The following is an 18189-nucleotide window of genomic DNA, read 5'->3' on the forward strand; positions in this document are numbered from 1 at the left end:
ACAACTAACCTTAAACCTTAAAGTTTCATTCTTTCTTGAAATAAATATATTTAAACATTGCCAAAAGTTTACCGATTGACCCAATTGTACTTCAAACATTTTAAATGATGGAACAAATACTGTGTCTTATACACTGTGTGCCAAATTTTAAAAAAATTGAGTGCTGTAGGTATAAAACCATGCACTGAAACATTTCCTTCCTCATTAAAGCAAAGTACCTTTTCATTAAAGGAAAAAATAAATTCTAACTGTATATGTAACTGCAGTTCTCAGAGGTACTAAATTCAGAAAAGGATTTTACTGTTTTGAAATTGCTGCACATCCTTGGGAGGCTGGCTTAGTCTATTGCTTTTAGAGAAATACTAAAAACCACTAAGAATTCTCAAAATCACAGAGGTTAAGGCATGTTATTTCAAAAGGCAGAGGTTATATGGGATTCCCATCACAAGAACCTAGAAAGACCACTTCATCTGAAGATATATTAATAGTATACCAAGATAAAATGGTTTGAGAATACTACTTAAATGGCCAAACATTTATTTCCACACAGGAGGTTTTTTAGATGTCGCTGCTACCAGTTGTTTATACTGCAAGCTTGATTTTTAAATCTTCAGCATGAATTTCAGGTACTGAAATCATAAAGTTGTCTTAACAGATAGAAAATATAAGAAAACAGATTAAAAAATAAAATTCAGATTTTATAACCTGTTGCTGCAGATTCTTATGTATTCAAATATATCAAGAAACTGTTTTATCAGAAAGCAAACAAAAATCTAGTCCTTACATTCAGTAGAGCCGCCAACAAAAGACTCTGGTTTTTTTCAGTTTTGATCTCTGCCTATTTCTCCCTGGCAAAATATGAGACAAAAAATTCCTATTTGGATTTTTACATTATGAATCGTCTCTGTACAAATGTCTCTCATCTTACCACCTACACAACTTGTAGTACCCATCAAAACTAGAACAAAGGACCTAGAAAAGCAATCCTGAGCAAAGTAGATTAGTTTCCTTTTTTTTCCCTTCTCTTGGGCTATATAGTTACATGCAGGAAAGAAGCATTCAGTTATAAACATTTTCTTAGGTTCTGAAATTGAATGAATGAACAAATTTTACCTGCAAAATGCTTTTAATATTGTGATGACATTTTTTTAGCACAATCAGTGATGAGGGAAAAACACACCCCTCAAATCATAAGCATTATCATAGCTAATGCCGAAATTAAATTATCATTCTTATTTTCAAAACAGTCAACTCTTCAAAGAAGGGTTATTCAGGGTTAAAGCACTAGATTGCAATTTTAGAGGCTACACATCTCATATGCGATCCATGACAGTCATCTGAGTTTTCTCACAGCCCAAACTCATCATTAAAAAAGATGAATTAAGCATTTATTTTACTTATTTTCTATTTAGGTTTATTAATCTTGCTTCTTTTTCTTTAAAGTTTACTTAATAGGGTTCTAATCTTCAGAGGTCAGAAAGTAGTATAATGACTCAAGATCTAAAAATATGGTTCTCCAAAGAAGTTATGTTTACTGTCATAAGTCCTCCTTCTTAGATCTCTAAATTAACCCTTTTGTCTTCTATTACACTTTGTCAAGTTCCTCTCCTCCACACAGTACCAATTTTTCCAATTCAATATCATGAAGCAGTTCCTTGCCTAAATGCTCAGGTTTATGAGAAGCCCTTATGTTGATTATCTCTTGCCTAAACATATTCCTACCTCTCAAAATATAACTGTTGAAACAGTCATCCTTGAGAAAGAACAAGTATTTGTGTTACCTATTTACGTTTTGTAATAAAACGCTTCTTCCCCTGTGTCCAGGTGTATGTGGTCATCCAGCAGGAGCACAGAACTATCTGACTATTCATATACTCTAAGTATCTTTCTTGCCAATGATTTATCATATATCCTTTTGGAAATACAGAGGAGGAAAACCCAAAAAGTTCAAAAAGAGAATCAACTCTATTGTAATAAAGACACATTGCCAGTGCTCATATTATGCAATACACTTTTTATATTTACATTCCATATCCAAGCATAAAGGGAAAAAAGAACCTTACAGATACGGAAACATTTAATTGGAATTTTTCAGAATCAGTAAAAACAGCCTTGTGCTTGAATATTGGCACATATTTATTTTGAATTTCCTTTGAACTACCATCTGGGTTCTTGGTGGGTTTTGTTTATTTGTTTAGTTTGGGAGGTTGTTTGTTTTGTGTTTTTCCATAAAACACCACATGTTTATTATGCAGTAAGAAGGAAAAAAAGAGGGGACTTATATTAAGTACTTCAAGGGCAATTGAATGCTTAGTCATAGAATGGTTTGAGTTGGAAGGGACCTTAAAGGTCATCTTGTTCCAACCTCCCAGTCCCCTTGCACCCCATGAGCAGGGAGACTTCCCACTAGAACAAGTTGCTCAGGGCCCCATCCAAACTGGTGTTGAACACTTCCAGGGAAAAAATTCACTGGGAATGTTTGACAATGCTTTGCAAGGACATATTTTCTTATCTTTACATGTCTGTGTATGTTGATACATGCCAAATTCAAAAGTAAGTCTATAGTTTACAAGAATTTCTGTATTCTACTTTGAATTTCAGTGAGTTATGAATTCAAGAGCCACCAATAAGATCCACTATAGAACACTATCACCAGAGAAATGCTTATTTAATTTCACTGTGGAAATACACTCAAAAAGAGAATAATAATTTACGTCCAAGGACTTCTAAAATATACGTTGTATTTGAGAGAGGAGGAGAGATGCTTTTGACCATTTTAATTTTGGTGGTGTTAAGAAGATTGGAGCAGCAAATCTCACCTCAGCAATCATTCTGTTGGTGTCCCCCAAGAAGAGTAGGTTTAAGGCTTCCTCTTCATTGGTTGCTTGCTGAAGAGACAAGTTTTTCAGATGAATGTTTTGATCGGAGTCTTCCATTATTGTCACTTTTCTACATGCAAAATAAAAACAGCAGTGAAAACTAGAGTTTTAATGCAATTTTGTTTCATACTTTAATTCTGATCACACCTAAAGGTGAAATCTAAAACCCAAGTCAAATCATAATGAAAGAACATGAAAAATAAATGATACACATTAAAGGAAATGTTGATTTCTTTTTTTACTGTCATCTCCTTTTTATTCCTTTATTATGAAACTTCACATAGAAAAGGAATATAAGAAAACTGTACATTTTAGAGAAAGCTTTGGTATTTTTGTTTATTGAGATATTAAGATTTCAAAAGTAAGAGATTAGATGATTCATCACAAACAAATAACATGTAAGGGTTTGTTTGCTATTACCAAGTATAGATGATACATAAAGCATACCATTATTTTGACATACAAATATAAATGGAATACTTCAGAATCAACACATCTGTAGTCAACATGTTTCTAATAAATTTAGAAAAATTTGTCAAGACTATTTCTTTTTCATTTTTATTAAATGGTAGTAACTACAACTGTAAATTATCCCCTCCTTAAATTAAAAGCAAGCTAACAATGATTTTATTTATTCCCCCTGTTAGAAATGTTCTTAGTTACATATTTATAAGAGTGAAGCTGCCAGAAAGGAATTGGATGCAAGGATATGGCAAAAGCTCCTAAAGAGCTGCTAAATATTACTGAAAATCCTTTTCACTTCTTTGAATAGTCCTTCAACATAAGATTTCTTTTTCTTTTGAAATGGTTAATGAGAGTCAAACTTTAGTGCCATTACTGAGAAGACATTAGTGTCTCCTCAGCTGGGACATTCTATAGTACCCAACATGGAGGCCAAGTAGTTGCCTCGCAGGATTTGGAAAACTCACAGAAGAATCTGTTAAAACAGAAGTACTCTAAATCTGGAGATAAATAACATGTCTTTCAGAGTGAATTACATGTTCTGATACAATTTAAAACAAATTAGAGCATTTTTAAAAGTTGAGAGTTGTTTTTATTTAAACTAAAACTTTATTTTCTGTCTAAGTATAGATAATATTTTCTATCTATACATATACACCTACATGTATACATATATGTATATAAATATTTTTCATGTTCTTCAAGATAAACCACAAGAGGGAGTATGGGGCTTGAGTTTTTATCAGTAGGTAGTTCTTGCAGGTTAATTACTCCAAGTTGCTTCAAAACCAGAGAGATTGGGTTTTGTTCTGCTTTACTTTCCTTTCCCCCCACCCCACCTCAAACTGAGAATGAAATCAAGCATCAAAGCAGCATTCCATAGTATTGCTCTTAGACACTGTGGGAGTGGTTCACAGTCTGATGGTCAAAACATTCAAATGAATATAGAGAAATAATTTAAACACATTGCAATGCACTCAACTCTTTTCAAGAAAAATTGCATGTAAAACACACACAAATATTCTTTGGTAATCATAACAATTGCTCTTCCAAGTATGATTGCCTCCTACCATTAGCCTTAATTTGTGTGGTGGTATAAGACATTTCTCATTTAGTCACAAAATTCAGCTTCCCCATTCAAAACATAAACCCCAAAGTATAAGTCTGGCCTTGCATATCAAACTTTTGATAATGTCATATTGTATTCTGTGTGCATCTGCATGTGCATCACACACTAAAGCCCAGAGCAATTCTGATTGCAGTATACTCTTATTAACTTGTGCCCTTTCCTGCATCAACTCAGCTCCCACCAATGCAGGAGAGCCTTGCACACTGAATGCTTTCATTTATTAAATTCTTGTTACTAGCAAATATTGACTTAAATCTTCCTTTTATTAATTAATACTATCTCATTAATTTGTGTACTAAAAAAAATAATAAAAATCCCCTTAATATATTTTGAATGTAATATGAATGACCATTTAAAAAGTCAAGCTTCCTATTATTATATCTTTCTCTAGGGCTTAGAATTGAAGAAATATAAAATAATCTTAAAAAAATTTACAAACATTTAAGAATTGATCATAGTGATGCAAACAAACAGCATATGAAGATACACAAGTCCTATGCAAATACATGAACAGGATATAGTGATACTATGTCATTGTGAGGAGACTATAGGACCACAATTAAATTTAGGATCAAGTTAAAAGAGAAAAGCAACAAGTATGCATCTTATATTCTGTTCAGAAGAACAGAATAAATTAATGGATACAAATAGGTAATGTTTCTTATAACTGCAAAGGACTTTAGTTTTTAGGAAAGAATTGTCAGGATAATCATCTTATGTATCATCCCAAAAAGATAATCTTTCAAAAGATCATGAATACCACATGAATACCTGAACACCACAACAGAGGACAAAGTCAATGCTTATTCAAGATGCAAGGTCACAAAGTTATTCAGCTACCACCACCACAACAGCACACAGATTTGATTTTCTACCTGTCCTGGGCTGACTATATGTTGCTTTTATCCCCAGTCATATGTTCTGCTTATGCTGAATAATAAGTTCCGCAACTTTAAGACTTGTTTCAAGAGTGAAGTGAGGAGTGAAGAAGTGTGGAGTTTTGTTTTCAGAAAACTGCACTCACTCCTCCACATTCCTCCTCCTGGACTGTTTTTTCTGCAGATGGATAGACAACAAGCCAGAGCTCTCCTTGGCTTTTAGTTACTTTTAGCTAGCTGAGGCAAAGAAGTTCCCTGAACTTTTTTTTTCCTTTTCTTTGGACCTGTTTAAACCTGCTCTGGACCTCTGGACCGAACACCCAGAAGAGTACTGGCAGCTCGCACCTGTGGTCCACCAGGCCAGGCCTGGGCCACGGCCTTTCCAGCACTGGACAGACTGATAAGAGACAATGAGTTGAGCTACAGCCCATGAAGGGGACTTCCTGAATTTGTCATCTCTTTTGGAGCAGCAAGAGGTTTTATTGCTTAATATTCTTTAGGTTTTATTGTTCAATAAACAGTTTTATCCACTTTTCTCCAAGGAGGTATTTTTCCCAAACCAGTTGGGGGGAGAGGGTGATTGAATCTGCTTTCTAGAGGAACCCCTTTGGGGGTTCTCTCCCAAATTTGCCCTGAACCAGGACACCATCCAAGTAGAGATTTAGAGCATAATCTCCCTTGTGAGACATGGCAGAACTGTGAGATGAGTAAGGGCTCAGGCAGACTGCTTGCTTGACACATCATATTGTGATAGGAAATCCTTCCCACTGTCTCCAATGAATTCTGTTTTGAGACAACAAAAACACAGTTTGGCTGTTCTGGATGTTATGGACATGACTGGAGACTTACATATTTAGGGGTTAGTGATTCATGTAACAGTGAACCTGAGCAGGCACAGCCTGCAAGGTGCTGCACATCAAGTGGGGCATTCAGGCCCAAGTTGTGCTGCACAGATCCCTTGGCTGCCAAATAAATTCACTGAGTTCTCAGGAGAACACCTTCTAAGAATGAAGCTGTTTTCTTGTAAGAAAATCATACAAAGGCTCAAAAGAGCAAAAGGGAGACCTTCTCTGCATGGCTGGGATCTGTACTGCTCCTGTGCAGTGTGCCATGGGGAAATCATTCAGGCTCTGTCCAATGCTGCATGGATGCAGGGCACCCAGCATGTGATGGGATTTGCAAGATTTGCCTCCTATCTTCCTCCTCTTATTCTGTCTTACTAAAGCAGTTACCCTATCAAACCATTTGTTGCTAAACCTTTCTCACTGACATCTGGAAAAAGCTGGGCACTCTCTCACCCCACCCCACCATGTAGAACAAGGAATTAAAACTGAACCAATGAGATCAGTGATTCATGTAAGAACAAAACATACAAAATCTGTTAGAATTTGTAGGCAACTTAAATAATGTCACTCACAAAAAAAAAATTTGTTAAATAAATTTTGACATTTGCTCAAATGTTTGTAGAAAAGTTACCTTAAAAAAGCTTCACTGGACTTTATACTCTTTTTCAGGAAACAAATCAACATAAAACATGGATGTGAATAACCAATATATCTTGGATGCTGAAGTTATTGGATGCATTTTAAGTGTAATTTGTTTGAACTGTAATTTAAAAAAAATCAGTCTTCAAAGAAATTATTCAAAACAGTTTTTAGCTGTCTCCTTATTAAAGTCTAGCCTCACAAAACTTTGTATTCTCTTAACCTTTGCTATTCAGTAGTAACACAATGAGCACTCTTAATTTTGAAAGAATTTATTCCATATAAAAAAGTGAACTAGTAATATTATTAGCCTTAGAAGTATTAAAATAGTGATAATTCTCAGAACACTGGAAATATATTCTTGTAGGTTTATGGTTGGTGGTCAGTTTCCAAATTACAGACTTGGTACAGCCATTAAAAGGGGCTGACATTAACACTGTTGAGACTGGAGGAGAAAATTAGGTTTATTTGCATCAAAAAATCAGACTGAATAAAATAGGCTTCCTATATGTTTAAGATTATTCCTTCAGCCTTATTTTATTTTTATCCTTCTTTGTTAAGGAAGGCAGGAGTTATTTTAGTAGTTGCTTTAGCTTCCCATGCCAGCACTTTGATTACTCTTAAAGCCCTTGGAGGGCAGTAGAGAAACAGAAGAGTACAAACTCATTAGAGGTAATTCACCAATATGCAGTAACAGGTTTTGTTTCAAAGGGAAATTATTTCACACTGACCCCATGGAACATAACAGTTCTGCATGTTACTAACATATATTGATATAGACATCATTGCTGATGTTTGAAGTTAATTGGCTCTGAGCTTAAAGTGTGATGTCCTTAAAGTAAGACTGCATCATACTAAAAATTAAACACTTCCCTCTCAAAGAGGACTTTAAAGAATCTTCACACAAAATGGGGAATCCCTTTTGATAACTTGAAATTTAGATTCTATTTTCCCCTGGCCACATCACTGTGGAGTAATGGTTGTCTGAGCTCCCTGACAAGTACCTCCTCAATTACTGCAGCTTAGATTATTATTCTAAGGCAAAACAGCAGTAATTGTAGTTAGCCCTCATATGCCAGCAGAGAGGTAAAGCAGTAACTTACTGCTCACCTATGAATTAATCTAGTCATTCTTGACTAATGGTTCTATAACTTCAGTTTCTACATTTGTGCTATACATGATGTCAAAAAATTCCTTACGTCTGGATAAATAAGAACACATTAAGAAGAACTTTTCTGATAGGTCATAATTAAAGTGAAATTCAGTAACATTTGGTCACATATACACTAGAACCAAGAATCTGTTGGAGATAAAAGGCTCATTCATAAATGCACAGCAAATTAAGAGCTTTAGAAAAGTATTCCTAATTTGAACACTCCTGCAAAACATAAGGTGGCAGTAAGTACTTAAATAGTCTTCTACCAGCTTTGTTTTACAGCAATTATTTCATACCTTTATGTGTTGAAAACAATCATAATGTCCTTGTAGAAACATGGAATTCTCTACAGCTACAAACAGAATTAGATTGTCAATATTAAATTCAATTTCTTCATAGTTCTGCGCAGGAATCTGTATATGCATACATATATGCGTAGTTATATGGCCCATATTCATGCATTTCTCAGGAATTTATTTACAGAAAAATATTGGTTGTTTTTGTGAGACCCTCCTCCTTCCTCATCTGGCAGACTCAGATGAAATGAGTAAGCAGTGCTAAGATGAAAATCTCATAGTCTACAGAACACACAAAGTATGGCTACACACAAAACCTTGACTGCAGGAGCTGAGATTCCAAGTCTAATGATGTAATGTTTAGATATAATGGACAATTTAAAAATGTGTATTATTCCTTTTGCCTTAAGCATCAAATACAGTTGCAATGTCTCATTTTTCAAGTACTATCAACAAGTCTGTCATGTATCCGCAAGCCTTTCACAACTTCTATCACCTGAATGCAATCTGTACTTAGTCCCCACATTGAACATGGTAACATAAAGATAAGAAGAGTTTGCTGGTCAGAAGTACATATTTCAATTTCTCATTGAAATTACATCCCCTTCTTTTGCAAGAATATGGATAGCAATACTATTCCAGAACAATCTGCACATCACATGAAGTTAACTAATGATTTTGCTTACTCTTCTAAAATGACACATTTCTTCAATACTCTTCCTGTCCATCTTAAATACTTAGGAAAGTATCAGCACTGACTGCTAATATTTACCCAAGAACATAGGGTTTGAAGCTGTAAAAAGCCTTTGGCTTTTTATGGTGCTCAAAGCTTAGATGATCCACTGTGGGGTTGAACAGAAAATTATATATAATATGACACCTTTAATGTACAAAAACCAAATTCTTTTTAATATTCTCATTAAATACAGGCTTTCAAGCAAACTTAAAGTTATTATTTTGTATTTTGCTTACTGTCACTGAAATATTAAGAGGTTTTAAGCACATAAAATTCTCCAGAAATACATATTAGATGATAAACACCTGATATATTTTAAAATATGATTATTTACTTATAAGTAACCTCTACTTTATCTTTTAAGTAATTGAAATATAGTTAATCATGCAACCACCTATTCCTGCAACTTTTGCTCCCTTTTTAGATCAGAATGACACTAGAAATTTTTAAGTTTTGAATTCCCAGACTACAATATTAAAAAATAAACAAAACATTTTATTAATTAAATACTTTTACACATAATTAATGTGACTTATGTAGGTATAGTTTTAGTTTACAGAACATATTTTCTTGATAAACAATGTAGTGGAAATAATGCCCATGTACAATTAAAACCTTAAAGCACTCAGTAATATTACTCTGTAGAGAAAAATTTATTATCTTACTACAACTCATCCTGCAGTAGTATATACTATGCAAGGTTACGGTAATTATGACTATCCCAGCATGCTTTATTCCTAATTTACAATCAAATTATCCATCAACTTTTATGTTTTAAAATAACCTTACACACAACACAGAACTATTCTTTAGTTTAAGTGAATCACTATACATAAGCTTAATTGTAGGATTCTAAAAATCACAATTATTAGGAAATATTCAGTACCTAGTTTTAAAATATGACATTTTCCAGAGCATGTGATCCCAAATATCTGTTTCAAAATTGCAGTTATATTATTAAAATTCAGTTTCTTTGAACTGAATAAATTCATCCTTATAAAATGTTAAATTGAATGAGTTCAGATATAATATTTCAAATTACCTAATAAATGAAATTATTAATCTAATAAACTTGAATAACTTGATAGCATTAAATCTAATAAGTAAACATACTATTTACTATTCTGTGTCCATGCAAAAATGGACACAGCACTAAATTATACTATGCAAACTAGCCTCTGACTAAAATTTTGGTCTGAATGCCACAGGAAGCAGATAAATTAGATTATAATCCTAAACTTCATCATGAAAGACACTGTAATGACACACAGTCTTCATAGCACTGATGTGTCATAAAGCAGTAAGTTCTACTTCCATTTTTCAGGTAAAGAAACTGAAACAATTAGACCAATTCACAGCCCAGTCCCACACTTTGCATTTGTCTGCTGCTTTCCTAATCTCTAGACTAGCTTCTTTCATAAAGATCAATCTTGAAAACTATTTTGTACATACATATCCTAGATACCCCATACTGCATGAAAAAACAAAGCTCCATTTAAACACAAAATATTGTGCTGCAAGATTTTTTTTAATAAATAGAAAAAGATAAATTTTATTTATTTTTTAATAAATAAAATTTAATAACATGGGAATAACATAATTAGTTATTTCAAAATAAAATTCTATTGATTTTCTTTTATTGTCCCACTGAAAAATTTCAGCATGTTTCCTGCTCTTGTATCAGCAGTGATTTTATTGCTATTTACAAGTGTCTGTTACTATCATGTCAAATGATAAAATCCATGGCGCCCAGCATCATTTCAGGGTACTTGTGAATCCAGTAAACAACTCACTTATTCACACCTATTTAGTGTTTGCTCAGGTATTTAAAAATAACACAGACTATAAACTATTACTTCAGACTTGGAGACTAGGACTTGGATTTCCTATAAATTGGAAATCTTTAACATCACCAGCTGGAGTATTCATGATCTACAAACCTTTGTTTACTACCTTGCTCCAATCACTAGGCGCTAGTGTCTGATCAATGACTGCTATTATAACAACCATCTTTTCTGAAGGAAATATACGATTCTTTGGAGCCACTATTGTGACCTATTTTCTAGTTGTAACTTACCTTATTTCACAATTGCATATTCTAGAAAAATACTTATCCTTGAAGTAAAAGGCCCAAATAGAAGCAGAGAGATTCTCATTACTGCTGTAAGGAAATACCATCTGTTCCATGTCTCTGCCCCACGCAGTCATACGTGCCATACAAAGAGACAGGCTGCCATGAGAAAAACAAGTGCACCTTCTTGTCAGTGGCTGCAAGAGATCACTTCTGCATAATAGCAGTGAACACCTACCTTTCAGTAACCTTTCACCTTTGGTTACTCCCTACCCTACACGCAAAATAACAAAACATTTCGGCACTGTTGACAGAATCGTGAAAAAAAAGTATTCTGATTAAATTAACACTGAGATCAGTAGCACAACTTCAAAAAGTCCTTAAACAATGTAATAGGGTATACGAAAATTATTCCTCTTGGTTTTAATGATTTTCTGTATTTATTACTTACGGCAAATCTTCCATTTTGGAGGTCTCATGTCTTGGGTCCAGCAGATCATAACCACATTCATTGTAGATTTCTAAGTAGGAAACATGAGTTGTGTACACTTTACTGCTATCCTGGATAAGAAAAAAAAAAAGCGTTATAAACAGAAGTCAGAGGTAGATTAGAAGACAAATTTATTTCTGTGGCTTCTAGGTCACTTTCTCACTTTGTCTCTTTTCATGGGTATGGTGCACAGGTTCAATTTCTGATACTTTCATGTTTTGTGTTACCATATATATAAGGACTCAAGAAGAAGAAAGGGGAAAGAAAAAAATAAACCCACAAAAAGCTCCCAACCAAAACAGAGGCACACACAACACTCACTAAAAACAAAAATCCCCCACAAAAACCACTATTACCATGAGTTTAGTCTGGGATTTTTAATTGATTCTGTATACTTTAAAAAGTCTGTATATATTTAAACATGCGAGCTGCTTACAGAACTATGCAACATGGCATTTTTCCCTTCTGCACTAAAAAAAGATTTTTTTAAAAAAGGTAAATGCTCATATTGTGGATAGAAAGACTGTGCTTAACGAAAAAAGCAAAGCAAAAGTAAAAACAGCAACAAAAATAAGATTTACTTAATTTAGAAACATCAGTGACATACTGGTTTTCATTCTCTTCATCATAACATTAGAGCACTGCATACGATATGATGTCAGCTGTTCTCTGCAATCACAATTCTTTTGGTAAATTACATTGCCAAAAAGTAATTTAACACAACTGAGTTTTGCCGACAATTTTCCCCTACCCCAAAGCCAAATCCAAACAACATAAACCTCAAAATAGTGGGCTATGATTTCCAAAATTAAAGAAATAAAAGAGAATAAAAAAAAAAGTCACTTTTTTTTTCAGCAGAACAAACCACTGTGAAAGCACTGATATCACAGTTGAAATGTAATAATTCAATCCACTGCAGGTTTTTTGCAAAATACTTTGAGATGTAACTTGTCACTTTCATTTAATAATTATTTCCTATGTTTTTTTAATTGGTTATGACAGTTCACTATTTCAAGGGACATAATTTAAAAGATATACTACAGATGGATGGAAAAAATGTAGTAAGGAACAGTTCAAACAGGATGCCATGGAAATAGGAGAATTTCTAAATTAAAAGGAAATGTTATTAAAAACAAAGGTTTTGATGTGCTTCTCATTTAGTTCTCCAATTTTGTTTCTTTGGTTTCAAATTGTGCTGTCTTTGTCCAAGTAAGAGCTTAACAAGTCTTGTATTTCATGTCCCTGATTTCACTTTCTCCTGTTTCATCCTACTTAGGGTTAGAAGGCAAATCATTCTTGTCCACTATTTGAGCACCTTCCAAACCATAGTTGTAGGTATAAAGAAATGCAACCGGGGAGACATATGAAAAGAAAGGTAAGAGGAAAGATAAAACACCAAGAAGAGGCCCTTTAAAATGCACTAAGAAAAAAGATTATATGAAACAATGATCTGGAAGCAGGAAAATTGAAATAGCCCCATAAGTGTAACTAAGTATAACTTTTGTCCAAACCCAGAGTCTGAAATGGGAAACATTCATATTTCTGTGTTGAGAATCTGACAAACATACTAGTTAATTCTCATCTAGCTATTTTGGTTTACTACATAATTAATATTAGAAAAGAATGTTGGTGTGTTAACACTGTTGTTGGCAATTACACGCTAAACCTGTTCACTTTCCACTACAAAAGTAATCCATGGAGGTTGTGTGAGTGCAGCAGAAAGTCTAAGACAACATGATCATGTGGGTTTTTTTCATTTCCATTCCTACAATGGCAAGTTTTTGTGCACTTGCCACATGCTGTGTACATTTACCTGCCAAAGCCATACTTCCAAAGAGCCAAAGTAGTTATTCACTTTTGTTAACCCTTACTGAGACAGGGCACGTTAGTGTGACTAAGCCATATACCCTTCTGCAAACAGATTGGTATTCTGTAGTACACAACTGAAAGACTATAAATGTACAGCAGAATGATTTATGTTAATGGCAAATAATATTTAAATTGGCTTAATTAAATAGCTTTGCTAAAATGTGAAGATTAATGAGTCATAGGCCTGGTGGAATAAATGAAGAGACAAAACATAAATTACACCAGACTCCTCTCTTCACTTTCTCCTATAATTATAAAAGTACTGGAATAATTGACTATGTTGACTCATGTAAGTATTTCAGACACTAAAAGAAAATTAAATTTCTCACAAACATAATAAACATAAAAAAAAAAATCAGTGTGCTTACTCTGGCACATCCTTTCACTTATTGACTCATTTCATCACATAAAAAGTCAAAAATGAAATGCAATGCACGCAATACAAAACCAGAGTGGAGCTGATATAAGTGTTAGACAAGGAGAACAACTTGTGTGACCTGAAGGTATGCTGCACCAACTAAAAATACCCTGGGTTTTACAAAGACAAAAGCCCCCCACAATGATGCCCATAATTTTCAGACTATTGCAATAAACCAGATAGCCAAAACAACTACAAATACATTCTTGCACACAGGAAGTACCGTGTCAAGTTCAATATTTTATTAAGCATTAGTTTTAGGACTTCCACTAATACTTTTATAAAAACAAGCATTAGCAATAGTTAAATATTTGAAACCAGACATTAGAAATTAACAGAAAATAATGTTCCATACCTTCTGCAATTGATCAAAAATATAAGATAAAGTCCTGGGAATGATGCCTCGATCACTGTAACGTTCTGCTCCTCCCGTGATGGTAAAAGTTTTGCCACTGCCTGTCTGACCATATGCAAAGATAGTACCATTGTATCCAGCCAAAACACTATACAATTATATAAAGGAAGATAATTAACATTTAAGGCAGAACATATTGTCCATGATCAACTTTGTATAGAACCAAAATACAATTAACAGTAATTCTAAATTGCATAGCAACTAGCTTTGGTAATACAAGAGTACACTTTAATATTTATACCCTAGATTCTATAGAATTTAAACTATCTAGAATGGAAGGATTTCTTGATGCCTTGACTTAATCCATTATTAGCTGATCATACTTATTACTATTTACACTACCTTTTCATACTTTTTAGTATGGCAGATGATTTTCTGCAAGGATGATATTTAATCTCTTTAAAGACTGTAGATGTCTAGAATTGTGCTATTCATACAGTAGGAGAATCAAGAAATATTTCATATAGAACCTCATTAAATGCAAAAAGAGAAAACTACATTATAGTTAGAAACTCATGTAATGATACTGTTATACCAGGGTCCAGCTTTTATTCTGAGACCATGACTATACTGAATGACCAGACTATGCTTTGAAAAGAGTATGCAGGAGAACATGTGCTTAAATCAGTGTAATAAAATTTTCCTTTACTAAGAAAATGCACAAAAACACATCGGTAATAGCAAACTTTTCTGTTATAAATATGACTGTACAAGAAGCTTCGATAGAACAGACAAAATAGCTGTTAATGACATAGCATGAAATGGCATTCAGATTCATCTTTTTCACACTTCTTATTTCTGTTTGCAGAAGTGCCTAATGAAAGTCCAGTTCAAATATCTTTCTTTAATTCACCACTGACTTCCACCACGCCACCATTGACTTCCACCTTATTTCCACTAAACAGTAAATAAGCTAAATCATCTTAAATTTTGGATTGGATTTACTATGCTTAAGGACCTACCCATTTTGTTCAACAAACCGAAAAGTAAAAATTATTCTTGTGCAATTTGTTTAAAGAAGTGATAAATAAACTACAATTTTAATAAATAAAAAGAGGGAAAACAACCCTTGTGTAAGAGGAAAAGAAACATGTATATAGATAGCTGCTGGTCTGGCGCCACAAGAGATGCAATGATTCTCCAACTTATTAAAGTTTATTTAAAGGCTTGGGTAGTTGCCAAATTGCTTATTTTAATCCATTACAGTAGGATGTCAAAGACAAAACCAGAAACATGTTGAAAGGAGCTACAGCGAACATCTGCTCCCAAAATGCACAAAGATGGAATATATATAGATATTAGATTCCAGATGTTACAAATCAAAACAACTACTATGATAAAACACCTCATTCATCTATCTTAGGAATTTCTAGTGCCCACTGTCACAATATCTGAATGCTGACGACAGTAATGAGTTGTCAGAAGGTAGGGGGTATCAACAGAAGTTCAGACATGGCAGATTCAAACCTAGCAAGAGGAAATGATTCCTCAAGTAAATTGTAGTTAAGCTGTGCAACTCTTTGCCATGCCATGTTTTGGACATTAAAATGTCACACAGGCTTCAGCAGAAATTGGACTAAATCACCAAAACATTTTTCTTCAGGGCTACTAATCACAGAGAAATTACACAGTCACTAAACTACAAATAACTAAAGACTAAGAGGATACATGTAGGAGGAGCTCTACATGCTTACTTTGTTTTGTTCCTCTGAGCATTGTCTGCTAGTCCCTGTCAGAGACAACATAGTGCGCTAGATGGAACCTTGCTCTGATGCTCTATAGTTGCACTTCAGCTCCTACAGATGAGCTCTTTGGCTCTTCAGAGCTGGCAGCTGGGGCTGTTAAATTTTCTTACTCCTCTTCTTTAAAGGTGTGTCTTGCAATGTGTTAAAAACTAATAAACGTGTGGCTGCAAACTATTAACTCAACATGTTTGTATTCTGATTTCTAACCAGTATGGAAAAAGCTGTTGATTAGAATCACCTCACATGTAAACACAGGATAAAATGTCACATACCATATGCTGTCAAAACAGCTGCAAAAGTCAGTGAGTTTTCTTTTTGCTATTTGATTCATATATATTCTTATATTTTCTGCAGTGCATCAGCACAGCTCTGAAAAGTTTTCTGGAAAACCCTGACCGCCCATAAAATGTGAACATATCCATGTCAATAACGCATTCTTCTAAACCAATGTAATTATAGGTTATCTTAATATTGCATTACATAGATGATTTTGATTCCACAGTTATGTTCTTTAAATTCTCACCAGAAGTCAACCTTATTTTCTAAATTTATGTGTGAGTAACTAGATGTGTGTGTATAATTATATACAAATAACTGCATCCTGTCCATATTTACAACAGGCATTTCTTTCATTCAGAGTGTATTACAACTACCACCAAGTCAATTAAGGACAGCCTGCTTGAGGTGCTAAGGAAGCCTGTAAGGAAAGAATACAAGCAATAATTCCAGTGAAACTGCTGGCAAAGCCTTCTAAGAGCAACATTCAACTCCATGAGGACAGGATGGAGAGCAAATTCCTTTCTTAGTCTGAGAAGCAAAATACTTTGATAAATAAGAGACAAGGGACTAGGTGTTCAGGCAAGACTGACAAAGGTCCTTTGGCCCAGAAGCAAGCTGTACAGATCTTGCCTCCTGAAAAAAGCAGAGGGGAAGATGCAGTGAAAATGAACAGCCTCTACTGCATTGGCTTGTGGAGAGAACATTAAATTTATAAAATACACAAAAGTTAAAAGTTTGTGCATACATATATACTTATGAAAAAACATATTTCAAAACTGAAGAGATTTAACTACCACTCTAATTATAGTAGCATGAATATTAGTCAGTATCAATTTTGAAGGCCCATATGTGATAACATGGATTAAGTAAAAAATCCAGTTTTGATGTGTCTTATTCACACTTATTTTAAGTAACTTCATTTGGAATCAATGGCCATACAGGATGTTTTAGCAATGAGCCTTGTGGACAACATAGGAAATAGTTGTTGGAGACACACTTGGCTCTTTTTCACTTCTAAGTACTTCAAGGAAAAAAAATTCCAACCAAAACTCCATCAATCTATTTTTAGGTCATTTTCCCAACGAGTTTAACACTGAAAGGGTAACTATATTTAGATGGAGCAATACCAAAACAATCAATACATCAATACCTACTTACTAAATACTCAGGAAGTTGAAGATTTGTATCTAGTATTTTTGACCCAAGATGCACAACTCCCTCAGGAAAATAAAAAGCTCAAAAACTTTCATAAACTGTTAGCCACCCATAAAATGCTGTTTAAGAAAACAACATCAAACTGTACTGCATAATTACCCTTGGCAAACTGATGGGTCCCTCAGATGCTAGGGAGGGATATACACATGGTCTCTTTCATCCTGAAATATAACTGCAGCAGGTACCAAAAAAGTTGGCAACATCCATTATAACAAGAAAAGAGCAGAGCATATCTTCTAAAGCATCCACCAAAGGGATCCTCAAAGATGCTCACTTGCAAATTAAGGCTGTCCCCAACAGTGGAAGTGATTCTTTACTAGGAAAGATTGGTAGAGAATCAGCAGCTTTTTTCTGCCTTTTCAGTAAAACCTACTTTGCAAGATGTCAGTTCCCACAAAGTCTGCATTTTTACTCTTTGAGTATCTGAACAAAAGTCCCAAATTTTTGTTAAATTCAGGATTTGAAACTACACAGGTTCACAGGTATAGTGATGGTAGTCATGTGAGGACTTAAAAATATGCATAAATAAATATCATACACTAAAAGTGTATTTTCAGTCATGCACCCTTGGTGTTATCACAATACCTAGATTTTTTTTTTTCCCTCTCTGAAGGATGAATTTTGGCATGGTTAAGAAGACATTTTGTTGAATAAGTAGTCTCTGTAC

The 18189-nt window shown here is 34.1% G+C and overlaps 1 protein-coding gene across 7 annotated transcripts in view; it reads right to left on the reverse strand.

Moving 5' to 3' along the window:
• The window catches only part of KIF6 (kinesin family member 6), a 159846-nt gene that overhangs the window by 130275 nt on the left and 11382 nt on the right, over positions 1-18189 (reverse strand). For all 7 annotated transcript variants that reach the window (XR_013181445.1, XM_077175810.1, XM_077175809.1 and 4 more), the window contains exons 4-6: positions 14224-14371; positions 11543-11652; positions 2820-2949 (exon numbers count right to left, since the gene is read on the reverse strand). Coding sequence is in view for 6 of the 7 variants with exons in the window: in XM_077175810.1 (XP_077031925.1) it covers positions 2820-2949; positions 11543-11652; positions 14224-14371 (388 nt within the window). In the remaining variant the exon portion in view is untranslated. The remainder of the gene's footprint in view (positions 1-2819; positions 2950-11542; positions 11653-14223; positions 14372-18189) is intronic.

The sequence above is a fragment of the Agelaius phoeniceus genome, chromosome 3, assembly GCF_051311805.1.
Source record: "Agelaius phoeniceus isolate bAgePho1 chromosome 3, bAgePho1.hap1, whole genome shotgun sequence".
NCBI classification, from domain to species: Eukaryota; Metazoa; Chordata; class Aves; order Passeriformes; family Icteridae; genus Agelaius; species Agelaius phoeniceus.